This window comes from Boleophthalmus pectinirostris, unplaced genomic scaffold (genome assembly GCF_026225935.1).
Source record: "Boleophthalmus pectinirostris isolate CB_2022bp ecotype Guang Dong unplaced genomic scaffold, ASM2622593v1 HiC_scaffold_5, whole genome shotgun sequence".
NCBI lineage: Eukaryota > Metazoa > Chordata > Actinopteri > Gobiiformes > Gobiidae > Boleophthalmus > Boleophthalmus pectinirostris.
In genome coordinates this window covers 26,379,130-26,399,813 of record NW_026571404.1, presented here as the reverse complement: position 1 = coordinate 26,399,813, position 20,684 = coordinate 26,379,130, and the positions used below count along the sequence as shown (strand labels likewise).

At 39.2% G+C, this 20,684-nt stretch overlaps 1 protein-coding gene across 1 annotated transcript in view; it reads right to left on the bottom strand.

Moving 5' to 3' along the window:
- Positions 1 to 236: 236 nt before the first annotated feature.
- chrm3a (cholinergic receptor, muscarinic 3a) overlaps positions 237 to 20,684 on the bottom strand; it is a 31,480-nt gene continuing 11,032 nt past the window's right edge. The window contains exon 2 of the mRNA XM_020921489.2: positions 237 to 2,202. Within this exon, the coding sequence (XP_020777148.2) occupies positions 237 to 2,183 (1,947 nt within the window). The 5' untranslated portion in view covers positions 2,184 to 2,202. The remainder of the gene's footprint in view (positions 2,203 to 20,684) is intronic.

Here is a 20,684-nt window from a genome sequence, read left to right as displayed (position 1 = left end):
TGAAGGACAGACTCCACCTTCACATGACTTCAAGCACACACATTATAGGCACACATGTACCATCACAAACATGGCAGGGACACCACATGTTTGTTTAACATAGGTGTGCTGTGTTCAACCAGAAACACAGGAAGGATTTATAAGCAAAGAACTCCACAGAAACAACATGAGGATGCTTCTCAGGTTTGCTTGTCCCATGGGAAATGTATTCACCCTTCATTCTAATAATCTGTTCTTTACGTGGACTCTCGTGGAATCCTCCGGTGGAAGACTACAGACTGTCTCTGTTCAAACTGCTGCTTCCTCCTCTTCTTCTGGTCCCATTGGCACAGGAGGATCATCTTGAAGGTGGTCCGAAACGTCTTGTTGCAGAGGGCGTAGCACATGGGGTTGACCGTGCTGTTGACATAGCACAGCCAATAGCCCACCGCCCACAGCACACCAGGGATGCAGCCCTTACAGAAGGCATTGATGAGCACCATGATGTTGTAAGGTGTCCACGTGATGATGAATGCAAACAGGATGGCACTTAGTGTCTGAGCTGCCTTCTTTTCTTTAACCAGGGACATGCGCTTTCTCTTGGTGATCTGGTTTCGAGCTCGGGCTGCAAAGCGCTTTGCCAGAGCTGCCTCTTTGAATGAAATTGGGACAGAGGGAGATTTTGTGGTCATGCTGGTGGTAGAAGAATCATTGGCAGTGGTTGTTTGACCGTCTAACAAGTTTGTATTGGCATTAGCTTGAATGCTGGGCATTGACTGGATCTTACGGGCCATGAAGCGTTGGTGGTAACTGTTGTTTGTGCTGATAGCCCCATCTGAAGTGGTTGACGTTGTGGTGTTTGTTGTGGCCCTTGTGAGGCTGTCCTGACTGTACTCGGCGCCCCTCAGGGGGTCCTCCTCTGACACAGCATCTAAATCTTCACATGATGTGAGCTGGGAGTTGACCGCAGCCTTAATCCCTGGAAGACTAAGGACAATGGAGAAAATGGTGTGACTCTGGGAAAGCATTTCTTTCCCTCCACAGTCCTCCTCCTCTGATGAGCCAGACTGGTCCATGGACATGGCAGCATCATTGTTGTTCCAGCTGTCACTGCTGCTCTGATCCGGGTCCCCCTCTCCATGTCTGATACTACCAGGTTTCCAGGATCGAACTCCAGGCCAACAGTGTAGGCGACCAACCAGCTCTCTGCATGCACTTTTTCTCCGGGACATTCTGGTAAGCTCATAGCTGCCACAGCTTCGCCCACTTCCTGTTTGATGGACAAAATGGGCCTTCTCTCCTGTACCATTCCCACTTTTTTGTCCAATGGCACCACGTCCAACAGACCCTTGCAAACCAGCCAGCTCTTTAGAGCGGTTCTGAGTTTCCTTGTAAATTCGCCAGTACAGAACACTCATAATTGTCACAGGCAGATAGAAGGCTGCCATGGCTGTGCAGAACGTTATTGTGGGCTCAGATAAAAATTGAATGTAGCATTCATGTGAGGGTACTGTCCTCTCTCCCTCAAAAAACTGCCAGAGCAGAATAGCTGGTGCCCACAGCACCAGAGACACAAACCAGGCCAACCCGATCATAATCCCTGCCCTCTTAGTGGTCCGTTTGGCCCGGTAGGTCAGAGGTCTGGTGATGGAGAAGTAGCGGTCAAAGCTGATGACCAGTAAGTTCATTACTGAGGCATTGCTGGCCACATAGTCTATAGCGAGCCATAAATCACATGCCCAGTTTCCCATGGCCCAGTAGCCCATCACCAAAAAAGCTGTGTACACGTTCATAGAGATGACCCCAATGATGAGGTCAGCTACAGCCAAACTCAGCAGGAAGTAGTTATTGACTGTCTTTAGCTGGCGGTTGACCTTGAATGACACAACAACGAGGATGTTGCCAATTATGGTGACAAGTGAGAGCATCCCTGTGACCAGGACGATTAAAACCACCTGCCACAACTGGTGACCCCCCAAAGGGTCAAAGATGTCTGGGCCCCCATTGGGGACTTGTGTGGTGTTGTTCCACAGTCTGTTAGCTGAAGAGGAGTTGTCATCCAGGCTGCTCATGGAGTAAACAAACCCTGAGCTTCCTCCAGTTTGTCCTTGGTAGAGAGCATTGGATTGTGGGTAGGCTCCTGCAGCGGGTGTTAAAGTGATGGCAGTAAGGAAGAGGCCAGGGTCTGTGCTGTTGGAGCTCATTGTTAGGTCCTGGCATATTCTGTGAGGGAAGAACACAAAACAGAAAAAAAACATCAATACAAATTTCATGGCAGACTTAGTTCACAGTTTAACCAGTAGGGGAAGCTAGAGTACCATTACAGACACTCAACAGTGACAGCGAAAGCGGATGATCTGATTTTGTAGGCAACAAATGTGTCAAAATTCAAACTTTGCGTTAATCAGTTTAAATTTATTTTGAATATGCCAAACATAACACATAGTACCCAAACAACAGTTTTTTAATTTGTATTTTATAGTATATTTATACAAGCAAGCACTTATGCATCATTCAATGTGTAATCTGACCATTATTTGCATACATGTGTGAAAAAAAATGTTATTCATTATTATTGATTTTTTTTTCGCTGAATCCTTGATCAGTATTATAATAAACATTGATTATACAGATGGACCTCTCAAAATGTCACAAAAATGACCTTTCTCTAAATGTGTGGTAGGTTTTACAAAAGGAAGGCCATGCAGAAGTGAGGAGCAATTCTGTTTTTCAGAAAGCATCTTCTGAGAATAAATTATATACATAGAAGCAAGATACCACCTGCATAGAATGGTGTTTGTTGTTTTAAGAAAATCAGCCAAAACACAAACCCCTGCTGGGTCTACCAAAGCAAGTTGTGATGAATGAGAAAGAACTTGAGAAAATATTTTGTAAAGCAGGGTGTCTTGTTATGTGGGTTTGTCTATGCAATTATCTATAATTGTCACTGTGATTGTATTTAGTCAACTTGTAAAACAGTGCTGCAAAAATCAGAAAAAAACAGCCAATTAAATATCTTGTGAGCCATATATAATTATGTGAAACGGCAACAGTAATGTGAAAGATGAGAAAGAAGATAGTATAGGTACAAAAGTAGAAATATATATATATTTTGTATATAACCAGACCAAGGAAGACTAGGTTAGTGCTGTACATGTTACCAAGAGACAAAATAGAAGAAATGTACAGATTATTGTAAAAAAGAAGTTCAGAGGAGCCCACTTGATGCCACAGGGAATGCTATTTGAAGCTGAATGTTGCACCTGTGCTTTGGCAGAGACTTATCCCTCCCTCTGAGACACTAAGGAACCCAGTGGCCAACAGCGACTCACTGCCATCACAGCACCAAGAGATCCTTCTATCTCCTCCTATAGCAGCATGTCCCCTGTATACACGCATAACAATATACATGTGTATTGAATAAGAGATGTGCTAAACATAAAGCACTACCATTTGAGAAAGCAAGACATTAAAACTAAAGCTCCAAGAGGGAAATGTAAATGAACAATAAACAATAAAGGTGAATGCCTTTAAGAGCAAACATAAAGAACTGTTTATGCCTGCATAAAAGCCTCACCCATGTGCACAGTACTTTTAAATGTTTACAAAGCTAGTTTGACCCAGCACCTCCCTGTGCATTGCTGCTAATGAGTGTTAAACATACTTCAAATGGTTTATGGAGCAAACTGTGTCTATGTGAAGATAAGAACTAAAAAATCCTCAAATGAGCCTTTTATCTTTTACCTTGAGTTTACGTAAACAGAAGTGAAAATGAATTAGAAAAACAAATCTAAAGCTGTATATCTCACAAACACTTAGTTTCAGAGACTGGACTCTTGACGTATATCCTGCTGGAAGTGAGCCAGACGTCAGACTGACTGAGATTCGGACTTCTTTGTCTGACAGCTCCAGAGAGGCTAAATCTGCCCAGATAAGTCAGGTAAGCCCCTGGCTGTCAGGAATCCTTCTATGAAATACAATGGCCTGACTACATGTGAAGTATGCATATACAGTAAGCCGGCTGTATTTGAGTATGTTTTATTCATGCACTACACAGTACCACAGCAAATACATTCACACATGGTACAATTGAGCCTTGCTTATGCTCTAAATCTGAATTGTTATCTTTTTCAAATTTAAATTCATAAAGCCCAAAGCAACAACTTTTGGCAAACTGTGCAACAGAGATAGTACTTTAATTGTTTATGTACCCTGAACTTGAACTGATTGAGCTGTCACTTGTCAGAGATGGCATCCTTCTGGGGTAACATGGTAGCCCAGCCAGCCCTCTGATAAGCAGATGTTTGGGCACTAAGCATGGAAACTTTGTTTTTATAGCATTATGTTTGTTGAGCATGTTAGTTTGCCTTCTATGCTATCTATTCTTCATTACTGTGCTGCAATGCAATGTTCCCTGACATTCTGAAGCATTTGTCCCAGCATCTTGGAGAGTACAACAGATCCAGGGATCTGTTGGAATAGCTAAGTGACAAATATCGAACTATTTCTGTTTTCTATTTATATTTCTATTAACAGTCAAACTTTAATCAGATGTGCACAGTAATGTTTCTTTCACATTGCTCTCATTTTCAAGTGAGTTACATCAACAGCCTTTTTAACATGATGCGCTTCGCTTTGAGGACTTACTGATGCAGTTTCCTGTTTTTTTTAATTCCTAGCAGCTCAGTTGCTCCATAAATATTCATGCATTCAAATAAGACTTAGCAACTTTTCGGTACTAAACATGTATAAATTCCTTACAAACTGCACTTCAGGGATGGAACGTACGGCAGTAAAAACAAGTTGTCCATGAGAGACGTACAAACAAACAAAATACCACTCTGGCCAAGATAAAGAGATGCAATCACTTTGTCGAGAACTGGTCCGAGCTGTAATAGAAGAGCTGATTGGAGCAGACTGTGTTGCCCAGCGCTGACAATAGAAAGAAGGTAAATGTGGGCAGTTAGTCATCCTGCAGAGGCCAGTCTTCACAATCAGTGTCTGGCCTCTCTCCTCTATGTAAATGAGAGCGCGATGGAAGCCAGCACACAAGCAAAGGTGGAAAAAATACTGCATATGTGTAAAATAAAAAGAAAAAACTATGGTTAAAATCAATTCTTCTCAGTTAACTTTTACTTTAAGGTTTAGTATGTAACTTTTTCTGGTAGAGGGTCTGCCACCTACTTGTTCCCATATGTTTCACAGTATGGCATTAAACATATTTATCTCCATAGACACAAGCACTACACGCCACCAGGCCAAGTTACAGGCCAGATTTGTGGAGAGGTGACCCTGCTCACATGAAGAATGCAAGTTTTTCAAAGTATTTCTGAGCAATTAAAACAACTGTAAGTGAACAAATGCAAGTAGAAATGCTTAATGCCATACTGTGGAACATCTGAAGAAGACTAAGCGTTTGGCTGCAGTCAAATGAAGCTTACAGAGGCTAGAAGTTATGGGGCGAATTTGGAGGAAAGTTCCAGATCAGGAGTAGGAATAAATTTACGGACAAAATAGCAAAATAACAATCATGTAGAGCGGTTAATACAAACATTTTAAGAACAAAATGTGGAGCCTGACAGCAGCAGTTAACAAGAGAGAGGTGCAACAGTTTTTCATCCATGCTCACTTCCTATTTGAAACGCAATGCTTGGTGGGCTAGCTATGTCCATTTATATATACAGTCTACAGGAACATCACAGACAAAACAATAAAATCTCCATGGACTCAAGCGGATGGCTGAACTTCCACCAGAAAAGGTTACAGTGCGCCTTTAAGTATTTTTTCCTTATAGCTTCCTTATATTGATGAGGAAGTGACATCATACATCTACAGGCGAAACAAGCACGACCAGATTCTTTGATGTGTTCAGAGCATTGTGCCTACATGTATGAGAGTATGTAGTGACTGTATATAACATAATGGGCTTGATACATGATCCAAGTAGAGCATAAATTCCAGGTCGTATATTGAGCCTAGAGATAAAGTGTGTGAAGGTGAAATAAGATCATACCGCATTGCTACAACAGGTCCGGTACACCGATCGATTACGCTTCTATTGAGTGAAAAGCCTTGTGGGTAATGAAGGGGCCGGGATACACCAACTTTGACCTACAAGTTTTATCTTGCATGTGCAAATACGACACCGCTGAGTGACGTAAGATGAAGTGTACAAGCAAAGTGAAGTCTCTAAAGATAGACTTCGATGAAAGATGGATCAATAGGAAGATGAGCTATTCAAAGCACAGGTATATTTAAAGGGCCCATACTACGCTATTTTCTGATCTACAGTATGTTATAATGTTGCTTATAATGTTGCCTCATCAAAAACACCTTGAGTTGTGTTTTGTTTAATTCACATATTTTTAACACACAAATCTTGCATATTTAGGCTGAGTTCTTCCCTCAAGCAATAAAGGAAGTGTTGCATTATGTTTTTAAACTCCATACACCTTCACTACAATTATTTGGATGATTTAAGTGCTCTAATTTCCAATCTCTACTGAAATAAATGTAAAAGGGAGCTGTTAACTTGAAAACTACCACTACATGACATCACAAAGTGGAACAGAACTCCAGGTTTTTGAAAAGGTAACAACATTCTTACACGGCTTAAAGCTCATAAGAGTCAATTTTGTGTAATTTAGGACCTTTAAAAAGAAAAATAAAGACACAGAGACACAAGAAGCTAAGGAATGCCAATTATCCATATAATTTTGTCTGCTTGTCTCCATGGAGATGTTCCATATTATAGCCTTACACCTATCTATCTCCATGTAGACAGGCCAAATTACAGATCTGCGGAGAGATAACCCTGAGAGGAGAGAGGGGGAAAAACACAACCGTAAAACCTCAACAAGACTATTATTAAACACCCACTAACTGTCTTCCATCACTTATAACCATTGAGATAATGGCTGTTTATAATTGGAAAAGGGGATAATTATATAATGTCTATTAAAAGTATGCAAAAGAGTAGCAAATGTGAGAGAAGGCACTGTACAATCCAAAATAGCATTTTTCCTGTGTCTAATAAATACATTTTTGTACATGCATGTTAAAAGGGAATTTTAGAAAGTACCTTAACAGTCTATCAGAAAAAAATATATATATATTATATATATATATATATGTATATATATATATAGATAGATAGATAGATAGATATAGATATATAGATAGATACACATACATACATATATAAAAATACATTTTAGAGTGATCATTTTAGATTTGCAAAGATCTTTCTCACAACTATGAATTACAGTATGCGCCTGACTTTAAGACTGTGACAGCTTGTGCGTTTTCTGTTCAGTTAAGAACATGGTAAAAACAAGTCCATTAAGGTATATTTAGATCCTAGAACTGTGAAAAGAACATTCGCACAATCACATTAATGAGACAAGTTGCCTTACGTTTCCTTATATGAATGCATTATAGGGTGCAGCATTTTATATTCACTCTGGATGTGTTTCCTCTGGGTTTTGTTGTTTCTTTGTTGGTTAGCCTAAATGTTTAGAGCTTAATTCAACTGACAGCACTCATGTTTCTATACCTTATCACACTTGTGTTGTAGGGGTGTGCAAAAATATTGAAATATCATGATAAATTTGGTGATAAGTATCATTCATCGTGGGATACAGTATCGATATATTGCCAAGAGTATTTTTTGTTATCTTTTAGCCTTTTTTTTTTTTTTTTTTGTGGGCGCACTAGTTTGTTGCTTATTTAATGGAAGGAAACGTGTTTATGCAATACACTTGAAATATTCACTGTTCTGGTAATTAAAATAGATGTATTTCATATTACTATGAATTCATATATGGTATTTCATATTTGGTTCTTTAAAAAAGCAAGGTAGTATGTGTAATATATTGATTATTGCATTTATCACCATATTGTGATAATATCGTATTGTGACCCATGTATCGTGGATCGTATTGAACCGTGACTGACCCTGTGATTCCCAGCCCTATTTCACAGTTGTAAATACCTCACAAATACCTAACTCTATTTCTGGAACATCATAAAAAAAAATTAAAAAAAAAAAAGCTCTAGGAATTATGGCTGGATTAAGCGATTTACACTTTGCCAAGGATGAGTTCCATCTACCACATGCTGCTGAAGATGGGGCTGGTGCCAGGGAGCAGTGGCAGGGGTTTCAGAAACGCCATGAGGCCATCTGTCAGGTGCTCAGCTCTGACAACACTCGTGGTTAGTGCCCACTTGGCAGAGGGGAAGTTTGGGGCGAAACTGGACAACTTCAAAGATTCTTATCAGACCCAAATCCCACATCAGTCTATTAGAATGTGCAATTCACTGACAAATATGCAGATGGTGAACAGTCAGCGTTTGGAAAATAAACATGATAATAAAAATAAACATGATAATAAAATATGATAATAAAAATAAACAGAAATTCCTTACCACCGCTTATATAGCTAATATATATTTGTATCACTATAAATCTATATTTAAATTTTACTTGTACATACATTTTTATATGTATGCTTTACTGTATACATTTGAAACCAGTCTCATGCTATGTTTGCTGCATATTTTGAATTTATTATTACCATTTATATTTTTACTATTTACTACTGTTATTATAATATATTGTGATTTCCCTTATAGAGCCTGCATTTATGCAAATTATTATTATATTATTTCATCTATATGTTTATGATACTACCAGCATATAAGTATAATTGTTTTTACAATTTTTTTGCTAGTTTTTAGACTAAAGGGGGGAACTGTAGTCTCTTCTATTAATAGGAAACACTGTAGTGAGCCAAAATTTGTAACTTTGCCTAATTCAATATTAATATCACAGTGGCCAATTTTTGCAAATAAATATCAAATTTCAGGTGGAACCTTCAAAGAACACACATTGGTGTTTTCAAACTTATCTGAAATATCTGGTTCAGTGGGGATAAACAAAACACATCTTCAGCCAAAAAATATTGGCTGTTTGTACCTGTGAGATTCTTGTTAAGTACAAAAATAAATAAAAAATCATAGCTTGGGTTGGATACATGATATTAGTGTTATCTCTGCAAGAACAACATGTAAAGAGTAAGAAAGCTCAAAGGGAGCCTTGCTGAGATTCTGAGATGTTTGCACTTCAAAAGCAGAAGCTGTGGAGGAGGAGGACCAAAGAGCTATAGAGCAGATGCCGCCTTCAACATGGGGCCTTCTCCATACTGTAAAATCTTCACCTTCTCAACCTCACTCTGGAGTTACAACAAGGCAGTTGGCCAGATACAAGATACTCACATCTTCATTGATTTTGAACTTGATTTTGATGCTAAGGAAAAGGCTTCATAGTTGAAAACAATGCTGATACTACACAAATGTAAAAAAAAAAAGAAAAGAAAAAGAAAACTGAACTATATAGAATAAGACTCCTTTTCAGTTTTGCTATCTGCTCAAATGGTATCTAGTTTAGATACTAGTTTTAGATTTTAAATAAACTTGATAAATACATAAATTAAATAGATAAATACATTTCATAATTTAATACTGCCCAATCTTGAGTACCCGTGCTGTCCTGCTTTACCCAGTGCATCATATGTTTAATAATTGTGAAACATCAAGAGCGGCTGTATTTGCCTTGACGCCGAAGTTATGTTCCCAAATTTGAAAAAGCCCCATTCAAACAAGAGGGACAAGTCTGTCAGCCATCTGCCATCACCGTGGTATCTATTCATCTCTACAGCTGTCCTCCCAAACATGCTACTCCCACCCCAGCCAACTACAATCACAGTGTACCTTGAATGCCCTTATTTAACACCCCCGAGTCACCTTGCTCTTGTGTTTCAGCACCAGGTAAGGGCTAGATAAGCTTAGCAAATACCTGTCATTTGTGAAGTACCATCTTGTACAGGGTACACGGTACAGAAAGCCGAATATTCAACCACTATTTATCTCACAAGTGCTCGGCATGTGAAGTTCCTGGGTCCAGTACAAATACACAAGGATCTGTGAAGAGATACTACAGTGATGCGTACTTCTCAATGGAGTCAAACTACACTGGATACAATATATTACTCAGAGGTTACCAAGAGTCCTTATAGAAATGCAAGGAAGTCTGGAGGTAGATAGCTTTTTACAACAATGCTTCTCTTGTGTATCTATTTTCAGTAATTGCTACATGCTGATTGTTTCGTTGTTGTTGTTTTTATTTATTTTACGTTATGAAAAGTACTCTTAGAAAACATACTTTAAATGAATGAAATTACTGCAGGAAATATCTCTGCAATAATAGCTACCGTGTTCCAAATAGGAAGTGAGCATGGGGCACTTCCGGCTCCTTCGACTTTGATTCCAATTGACTACACATTGGAAAATTGTCACGCCTCTCTGTCTAACAGCTGTAGTGAGCCTTGTCATTTTGGTCTTAAAATGGTCATATTAATTGGACTGAGCTCCAGATTTGCTCCTATAACAGCTAGCAGTGAGCTTCATTTGACTGGAGCTGAAAGCTACACTCCACTACAGTGTATGAGGTCGGGTCTATAAGCAGTTTCAGGATGAAAAGGTCAGCCCTATGCAGAGTAGGAGCCATTTCACCACACTGCACACAAAGGTCTTGCAAAGATAATTTTGTAGTCAATTTTATTTTATATTGTCCTAGTCTTCATTTACTCAGTTTGAAAATGGAAAAAGAAAATTGTACTTATAATAGTGTTACGTGATTTAGAAACGTGGGAACAGAGAATATGGCCACCACAACACAAGATGGACTAAAGAACAACACTGATATTTTTTCTCATGTAATATATCCACAATGCACATTTCAGTACTTCTTCAGCGGAGCGGTGGTTTTACAGTAACATTTGAGGCCGCAGTTTGAGGAGAAAGAGTTATTTAAACAGTACAAGCACAACAAATGCTATTTAGTTTCCTCAGCTGTTCACTTGGATTAACAGTGAAGTGGTCGAGGTTTAGAACAGATTAGATAAAGATTGTTCATGCTAAAAATACTAGTGTGTCAGAATTTTGTAAACATACAGTTGCAAAATACTATTGATACTATAACTTAAAGGTACACTGCATAATATTTCGAGAGTAGGGTTCGTCACCTGTTTGTCTCCATGGAAATTCAAGTGCTTGTCTAGAACTTTCAGCAGTATAGAAAATAAACCTTTATGTCACAAGTCAAGCAGGTTTTAGCACTATGCCACCAGAAAAGTCGAGCAGTGCACCTTTAACATTACACTAGAACATTCAATTCTGTCAACTGGACAAAAGTTTCACTTTAAACTTTTGATAGAACTAAATTTTCTTGTGCTATGTATCCTTCCTGTAAAACTGAAGGATTACACACACATAACTTTACATTACTATTTGTAAAATACATTACAGTTACAGTTTAAAAAATGTATTCAAAATAGAAATCATTATTTTATTTTAAAAATTATACATGCTGTACTATCACAACTGATGTCTATTGCTACTGCACTGACAATCTACAAACTGCAATGAAAAAGCCAGTAAATCCATATTTACTCAAATAAATCATTTAAGCATTACTTGGAATTTACACCAGGAGCGTGTACTTTTAAAAGCGTCAATTTACACCAGAGGCACCAGAGCTGCTCCTGAGACACCAGCCTCTGTGTATTCTCACATATAAACACTACACTTTTTACATTGCTTATGTATTCATTTTGATTGGATGAATTATGTTTTAAATCACAATGTAAAAGTTGACTACAAGAGAGACGATGCTTTGTAGCAATAACTGTACAGGCCGTATCTGTGGCGCTCACATTAATTAAGCTACTCACCATTTAACTTAGGTTGTCTGCACCATGTGCCTTTTCCTTCAGAAGTTATTCTTGTAAAGTTGCTGTGATGCCGTAAAGTGTTTTATTTATTTATTTATATAGTGCTTTCACAGACATTTTCTGTCCCCAAAGACGCTTTACAGAGCATTATTCAGCATTATTCATTCAGCATTCATTCATACAGTATTATTCATTCACTCTATACCCTGGTGATGGTAAGCTACTATTGTAGCCACAGCTGCCCTGGGGCACACTGACAGAAGCGCGGCTGCCATGCGACTCGGCGCCATCGGTCCCTCCGACCACCACCATCACTCACACGCACACACCACTTTCATACTAGGCAATGTGGGTGAAGTGTCTTGCTTAAGGACACAATGATTGAATTGATTGTATTTAACTGACCTTGACTATCAACTGTTTTATGGAGACCTGTGTAGCATATTTTGGGTTGATGGGGGAAACCGGAGCGCCCGGAGGAAACCCATCCAGACACGGGGAGAAACATGCAAACTCCACACAGAAAGGCCCGGGCGACCCGGGAACCCAGAACCTTCTTGCTGTGAGGCCAGAACCTTCTTGCTGTGAGGATTATATTTTACATTTTATATTTATACTCCATGGCTGTAAACTTTCCGTAGTCCATCACGAGTCATTGCCTGAGCTCCTGGATGCGACGCACGGTGTTTTTGCAACTGTAGTGGTTTTAGAGAATGTATTTTGAAAGGGCATTGGATATTTAGTTTGGCACCACATGCTTATTTATTTCCTGTCTTGCCCCTGCTAAAAAGCCTGGAGACGCTCCGTTGATCCTGAAAAATTAGAACCTAATTTGAGCGCCGTGTAGCGCAATGACGGCCGTTGGACACATGTATGAGAATGCTGGTGTAAACTGAAATGGAAAGCGATACCTGTGCGTATGCTGTGTGTGCTGCGCTGCTGTGCTTAGGTGCTGTTACTGCTTTGGTGTAAATTGGCGGTTAGATAACAAAATTACTTGTCACCACAGAAAAGTTTACTCTCCCTGAAGTTTTGTGCAAAGTCAAACTGTAATAGGCTGGTATATTGTTTTTTAAGAACAGATGCTTTTTTATATAGGACATATGGATAGTGCAAATTTCCTGTAGGGGAGTGTAGACCCGAGCCGAGCGGTAATAGGAGCTGTACTTGAGCCTATATACAGAAGAAGAAGTCCGGTCAGTCGGTTAATGGCAGGAAGCAGAACTGCGCATTATTCGCCCTAACCTTGTTTATTCTGCTTTATGACCACGGGCAGCCAGGAGCGCTCTGTCTTTTATTGAGGCAGACATTTTTTCTTTGCACAATCCAGATAACTCCAGCAGTGAGTTCTGCACTGGCACCAGGAGCTACAAACAGATGGAGGTTTGACAGGGACTGCCACTGATAAAATAACAATGGCACAGAGAGAAAAATAAGCCCTGAGAGGTTAAGCAGTCGACACAAAATGGCTCCACTACATGCAGTACTCAGACAATATGTGAAACTGGCAGAGATTAATATGGATTTCAAGTGTGGGTAAAGGCTAGGAAAACTTGTAAAACAGTAGTGTACAAAATATGTTTATGTCTTATCAGAACAGTTTGCCTTGGGTTGTATTAAACAGTGACACTTTCATGGAAGGGTCTTTACAAGTAATAATATTGTTACTGATCTGGCATGCAAGTCAAGTCAAAGGTATTTCTGAACACTATAAATTGCATCATAATTTTTTCTGGACGTTTAAAGGTCCTATATTACACAGAACTGAGTCTTGAGGGTTTTAAGTCATGTTACAATGTGACTTAACATTATCTTATCAAAAACATCCATGGAGTTGTGTTTTGTTTCATTCACATATATTAAGTAATCCTGCATTATTAGACTGGCTACATCTCCAAATATGAAATTGAGCTGTTCCACCTTGTGATATCATGAAGTGGTAGTTTTTAAGTTAGCAGCTACCTTTTATCGTTAGTTCCGTAAATTTCCAATTCCAGGTCTGAAATGAGCCAAATGATACTAGTGAAGGTGTTTAAAAACACATCAGAGCATTTTTTGTATTACTACATGGCATCACAATGTACAACGGATAGTTTTCTGTTTGAGAGAAATACTCCTGTGTAGTTTGTGTTAAACATGTGAATGCAACAAAATACAGCTCAAGGTATTTGGCTTTGATTTGTCCTGTTTTTTATAATTGTTCTTTTATAATTGTTTTTTATAATTTTATATATTTTTTTTGCCTGTACCATGTCCTGTCTTTGTGCACCTGTTTTGTCTGCCTCCAATTTACTCCAGCCTTGTTATTGGTTGATGTGTTCTATTTGAAGGCCACACCCATGCTTTGTTCTTAATTAAGCCCTGATGAAGACCAGTTGAGGTCGAAACATGTTGGCTTTGGCCATTCAAATAAAGGCCTTTTAATTATATTTTTCCTCGTGCGATGTGTTAACTTTTTCTACTGTTTTGGAGTGCCTGGAATCCGTTGTGTCTTACAGCTCAAGGTATGTTTGACAAGGAAACAACATTATAACATAGATCAGAAAATAGAGTAATATGGACCCTTTAAAGCGGGATTATAAATGTATCCTGATTCCAGACACAGCTAGATAGTTTCTGACAGCCACATCACAATCACTCTATAAAATGTGCAGCATTTTGCTTAAAAAGAACAGTATGCAATGCCAGAAGGCCCTTTAAAAACAGCAATAACTCTTAATAGTTTTCAACCTAGCAGTGAAATGCACGAATGATAAGTAATCAGTATTGAGTGGTCATTAAAGCTTTTAGTCTACAGTGAATGTAATGCTGAGCTAGAATCTATCAGCAGTATTTCTCTATCAAGTACAGCTTTATGTCAGCTCTACCTACATAATACCATACACTTGATTCTGTACTATATTTTACACAGAGACACTTCATAAAACATGCTTGAGAATGGCACCGCTGGCCCCGAAACCACTCCCCATCGGAACAGCTCTGAAAGCAGACACAGAGGCGGAGGAGCGAGAGGTGAAGGTGACGCTAGAGAAGTTTGAAAAAGCTGAGTTAGCGCAGGTGGGCTGGAGTGAAAGGTTCAATTATAAAGAACACTAATTAGTTTGAGCTCAAAGCAAAGAAGAGACATAATGGATGCAGCGTTTTCTTTTGATTCCAAAGTGCTTTTATGAAGTTTCAGCACACGTTTTTTAAAAAGACAATGCTGCAGTCCTCCTTCCCCAATTGAAAAACAAACAGAAAAGGAAAGTTAAGTACATTAAAGTACACCAGTTATTTTATTTTCTCAACAGAGCTATTTAGGACCTCCCTTTGCGTATTAGTGGAAAAATACTGTGTAAACAAACCCAAAACATTTATTTGTTGCTACAAGAAATCCATCCACAGACTGACGGCTCTTGAGACAGCATGTTCGTTTTGTCTGCTTGTTCCAATTTACGTTCTAGCAGGGAATAAATATTTTGATGCAATCGCTAAACCTTCCCATTGCTGACATTCCAAAGGGTGACATAATCAAGTCAATTATGTAATTTCTGAAGGGCTATTTAAGATTGAAAATGCCCTGCTATGTCCTAGACCAACATACGTGTCAGACATTAAAGCTTAAAAGTATTATATTACACAAAAATGACTCTTGTGAGTTTAAAAGCATGTTATAATGATGTTATAGAGTTGTGTTTTGTTTCATTCACATGTTTTGAGCAACCCTTCATAGAGATATTAGTCTACTTCTCCAAAGTTACATTTTACCTTTTGTTCAGTAGAGATTGGCAAATCCTGGCCTGAAATTATGCAAATAGTTCTACTGAAGGTGTGTGGAGTTTAAAAACACAGTGGAGCACTTTCTGTATTACCACATGACATTAGGTGGAACAGTGTGATTTGAATGAAACACAACCCAACTCTATAAATGTTTGTGATGTGGAAACAACATTATAACATAAAGCAGAAAAGAGTATAATATGAGCCCATTAAAATTCCCAGTAAAGTTATGTAACCTGCTGAGATGGTTATTTTTATTCCTTTAACCTTTTACGGCACATACCCTTGGAGTGCTATGGAGTAAATTATTGATTACCTTTCTGACATTTGAAGATAATCGTCAGCTGGATCTAAAACAGACAGAGTATTACGTTATAATAAAGTGTGACGACTGCTTCACTCACCGTGAAATGAGCCCTATTGCTTTTCCTTCAGGTGCTTCCAGCCTTCAAAACATTACAAGGATATTAATGACTCTCCATTCTGCGATTAAGAGACAAGGTGCTCTATGTAACTTTTCTAAGTGGGGAGTTTGTCACTGACTTGTCTCCATGGAGATGTTGTTGCATTGCCTGGAACGTTCCACAGTATGTGTAGTCTCCTCTCCACAGATCTGACCTAGTGGCATCATCTGATTGTGTCCAGAAAGATACTTGGATACTTTTATTGCAGTACTGTGGAACATTCAAGGCAAAGCAATCTATCTCCATGGAGACAAGCCGGTAGAGGATCCTCCACCAAAAAAGTTACATTGTCCATGTTAGTATTGAAGTTAGTATTCCATGTGCAAAAATGTCTACATACATTTTAGAGAATTTAAACATAACATTGAACTTGGTCAAAACAGTCACTCCCTCATATGAAGATCGTTTGATGAAACTTCTTTCCTGAAATGATGAGATGCTACTGGCGCAAAATAGCAGCCACAAACCTGGCAGTCTGCCCCACTGCAATGTTACTAACTAGAAAGAGACACTGCCTTCTTAAAATCCTTCTTCTTCCCATACTACGCTATTTTTTTATTTAAGTTATAATGGTGTTTCATCACAGTTGTGTTTTGTTTCATTCACACATGTTTAACACACAAATCCGGCATATTTAGGCTGAGGTCTTCTCTCAAACAGTTCGGTTCGACCTTGTAATATCATGTGGTAATACAAAAAGTGCTGAACTGTGTTTTTAATCTTCATACACTAGAATAAACTGGATAAAGGTAAAAGGTAGCTGATAACTTGAAATCTACCACCTCATGGTATCACAAAGTGGAACAGAGCATTTTGAGCATTGGAGATATAGATAGAGTAATCATGCAGGATTAATCAAACATGTGTGAATGAAACAAAACACAACTCCAGGTATGTTCTGGAGGAGGTAACACCATTCTAACATGGCTTAAAGCTCACAAGAGTACATTTTATGTAATGTAGGACTAATGTAATATTGTTTCCGTCACTGGCTCAGCTCTCTCCTTATTCACCTCCTATACCTCTCAAACAGATCCTCCTCACCCACACTCCTCACAAGATCATATGACTCCCAGCCTGCTATGACTCCACTGGCTCCCCATCTAACAAAGCATCAACTTCACCATCCTTCTCATCACCTACAAAGCCCTCCATGACCAGGCGCCTCCATACCTCACTGACCTCCTCCAGCCCCACCACCCCACTCCCCGCTTCTATCAGCTGATTCCTCACTCCAACAGTCAAATCAAACCAGACCTTAAGGACTGAGCCTTCGCCATCACTGCTCCAACCCTCTGGATCTGGATCTCTCTCCTGCCACATCAGAAATTCAGACTCACTGAACACCTTCAAAACATACCTGAAAACTTTTCCTCATGAAACCCCCACAAAAAACTGCTTCCTCAGTACTTGTTTTTGTTTGTCCAGTCCTTGTTTTATGTTTAATTATTCTAAAGCATCTTTAAGTTACTGTGAAAAATGCAATATGAAATTGGTGTATTTTTACTATTATTAAATTATAGGCAGAATGGTGCAAAAAATGAATATAGGTGTGCATAAATACATAAATCTGCCCACACCAACCAGATTTTAAAATAGAATATAGTTTTCTCCAAGACTGTTGCGAGAGGCTGCCAGACCCTCTCTAAAATTCATCTCAAATAAAATGAAAAAATAAAAAATCTATCTGCAGTATATTTAAAGGGACCATTTTAGACTATTTCCTAATCTATGTTATAATGTTGTTTCCTCATCACAAACATACCTGGAGTTGGGCTGTGTGTTGCATTCACACAAACCCTGCATATTTAGGTGTTTAGGAGTTCTTCTCTCAAACAGAAAACACTCTGTCTCACCTTGTGATGTCATGTGGTAATACAGGAAGTGCTCCGTTTTGTTATTAAACTCCAAACACCTTCACTAGAATCATTTGGATATTGACAGCCTTGGAATTGCCAAACTCTATTTGACAAAAGGTAAAAGGTAGCTGCTTATAGACAGACTAATAATGCAGGATTACTCAAATGTGTGAGTGAAACAAAACAACTCGAGGCATGTTTTTGATGAGGTAACAACATTATAACATGGTTTAAAGCTCACAAGAGTCATAGAGCAATCTAACAAAACTGTAAAATATTCACATAATTTTGAAGTTTTATTTCTTTCAGTGTGAAGAAAACATAGTCAGACATTGCATTATGCACCCAAGTTTGCAACAGTATCCAAAATATTGAAGTAAACAGCCTCCAGGTGAAATAAAGAGTTTTGTGTTGATATGATGCTGACCGGAGCAGGGCCTGGAGGATCTCACACATCCTCACCTCTGTGGTAGGTCGTACTGACAGGAGCCGTAACAAGCTGCTGCTGCTGAGACTCTTTAGATATGGCACGCTCCCCTCACTTAGACAAGTCTGTGTAGTGTATGACTGTGAGGAGGGCCCAGACAGGTACAAGAATATAGAGGCAAAATAGAGACAGGCCTAAGGATATGTCAACACAGCCACTTTGAGGTGAACTGAAGTTAACCTATTAGTCTGGGAATTTACACTTGGGGGAGGTCAGAGGTGGTAGAAGTACTTCAGTTGTGTAGTAAAACTTTTGTACTCAAGTAACAGTATAAAATATGGTAATAGAATGGTAAAAGATAAATGCATATTTGCAGCCATGTTCTTTTATCATTTCATGCTCCCTTGTCAATTACTTATTTAATATCTCAGTTTAATGAACTTCCATGAAACACAGTAGCTGTAGAAGTACTCATGTTCCCATGAGTAAAAAACAAGTAGTTTACCTCCTGTACTTCTAATAACAATCAATCCATTTATCATGCAATTATCAAGTGCAAATGTGTCTTGAGTGTAAATTTTACTTTTAATTTAAGACTGCTGGCAATTCCAGTTGCCACAGTGGGGCGCCAGTGGCAAAAACTGCAGTTGTGTCATTAGGCAAGGAGCTTCACCCACAGTGCCTTGTATGAATGTGGAGTGAGTATTGGTCGTGGTCAGGCCGATGGTGCAGATTGGCAGCCTCACTTCTGTCAGTTTGCCCCAGGGCAGCTGTGGCTACATTAGTAGTTTACCACCACTGGGTATGGAGTGAATGCATAATGCAATTTAAAGCATTTTGGGTATCTTCAAAGGCGCTATATAAATACAATGATTAGTTAGTTTTATCCGAAGAATGTAGAGCACTGTAAGAAGCATTCTAAAAATGACACACAGAACTCATCTCCAAATGCTATGGAGTGAAATGACGTCATTTCTGGATGGGGCCTAGTGTAAACTTAGGTCTCCTTTTAAAACAAAACAAAATTCCAATCTTCAAATTTTGGATGTCGCTCCGTATTAAATTTAGCCCGGTGACAGCTCATTTCTAACAATTCCCGCTAACCAAACTATGAAATTCCACGCTCTTGGGACCAAAGCCATTCCGTGCAAGGCCAATTCCAGATCCGGAGCTGTGATAGTACTCCACACAGACACTACACACATGTAAGTGATAGTCTATTGCAATCAATCCTTAAATGGAAGTGCGAGCATCTGCCTATTGGAGGAGAGTCTATGTAAACATGCCAGAGCAGGAAGACGGAGAGGGGTCTTTGAAGGGCCCATAGGGGGGTAGGGAGGATATTGAAGGGTGCTTGGAACACAGGAGGGGACGGAGGCGCTGACACTAGCTCGCCACTGTCTTCTCCGTGGCGGCGTAGAGTGGGTGTTTATGAGAAGGCGGAGGCACGGAAGGGAGCTCCGGGGTCCTGTTGTGTTACATGACAAAGAGCATGTCTGATGGGAAGCTGTGGGGTGTCACTGGCAGCACATACAGATACACAGTGTAAAATGTTCTCAGTATTAAAGCTAGTAACTCACTGCAGGAGGTGTTTGGGGATTTAGTTAAAGGGCCTGTACCTGGAGTCCACTGGGTCTAACAGACTTTATACAGGCTGCAGTGAGCCTCAGTCTGTCACATCCCCAGTGCTCCCCATATGAGCCTCTGTTACAGCCCTGCACCTGGTCACCAGCACACACTATTATGCACCCCCACCCTACCCCCCTTCCTAGCTATTAACCATGGAAAGTGCGATAAGTACGATGAAAGCACAATGAAATTAAAATGTTATTTATGCTTGTAATGTTCCACTGAATCAACCATAACATCACCATGGAGAAAAGTAGAAGTCAGATCTGGGGAGTGGTAACCACACTCATAGTAACAGTGCATTTTTTAAGTATTTATTAAGGTCAGTGATGGATAAGTTCAATGCCATACTGTAGAGATTTCAGGCAAAGCAATAGTGTCTCCATTTAGAAAAGTTAATGTCTAATAAATGTCTCTTTAAATTAGTCTGAAAAAAGGAAATTATGCAATTTTTCCTAATCCTACTGGTAAATTAGTTATCTCAAGTATAATATTTTGCAGATAATAAACCACATGGCTAAAATGTATGTCAAATTTCACCTTGTCTGTCAGTCTGTTTATTTTCTCTTAATGAATAACTGGCTGTGGACACTGTGTCTGTCCTTGACTTACTGACTGAGTGTACTTTCTCAAAGGTGCTTTTATCAGCAGTGAGTGACCTACTGACCTTTTTAAAGTAATGACTGTGCATTTCCTATGATGCCATACTGTAGTCGTGTGCGAATATATTGATAATATTGATACTTTGCAGTGATGTCATGCTGGGTGTGTTCTA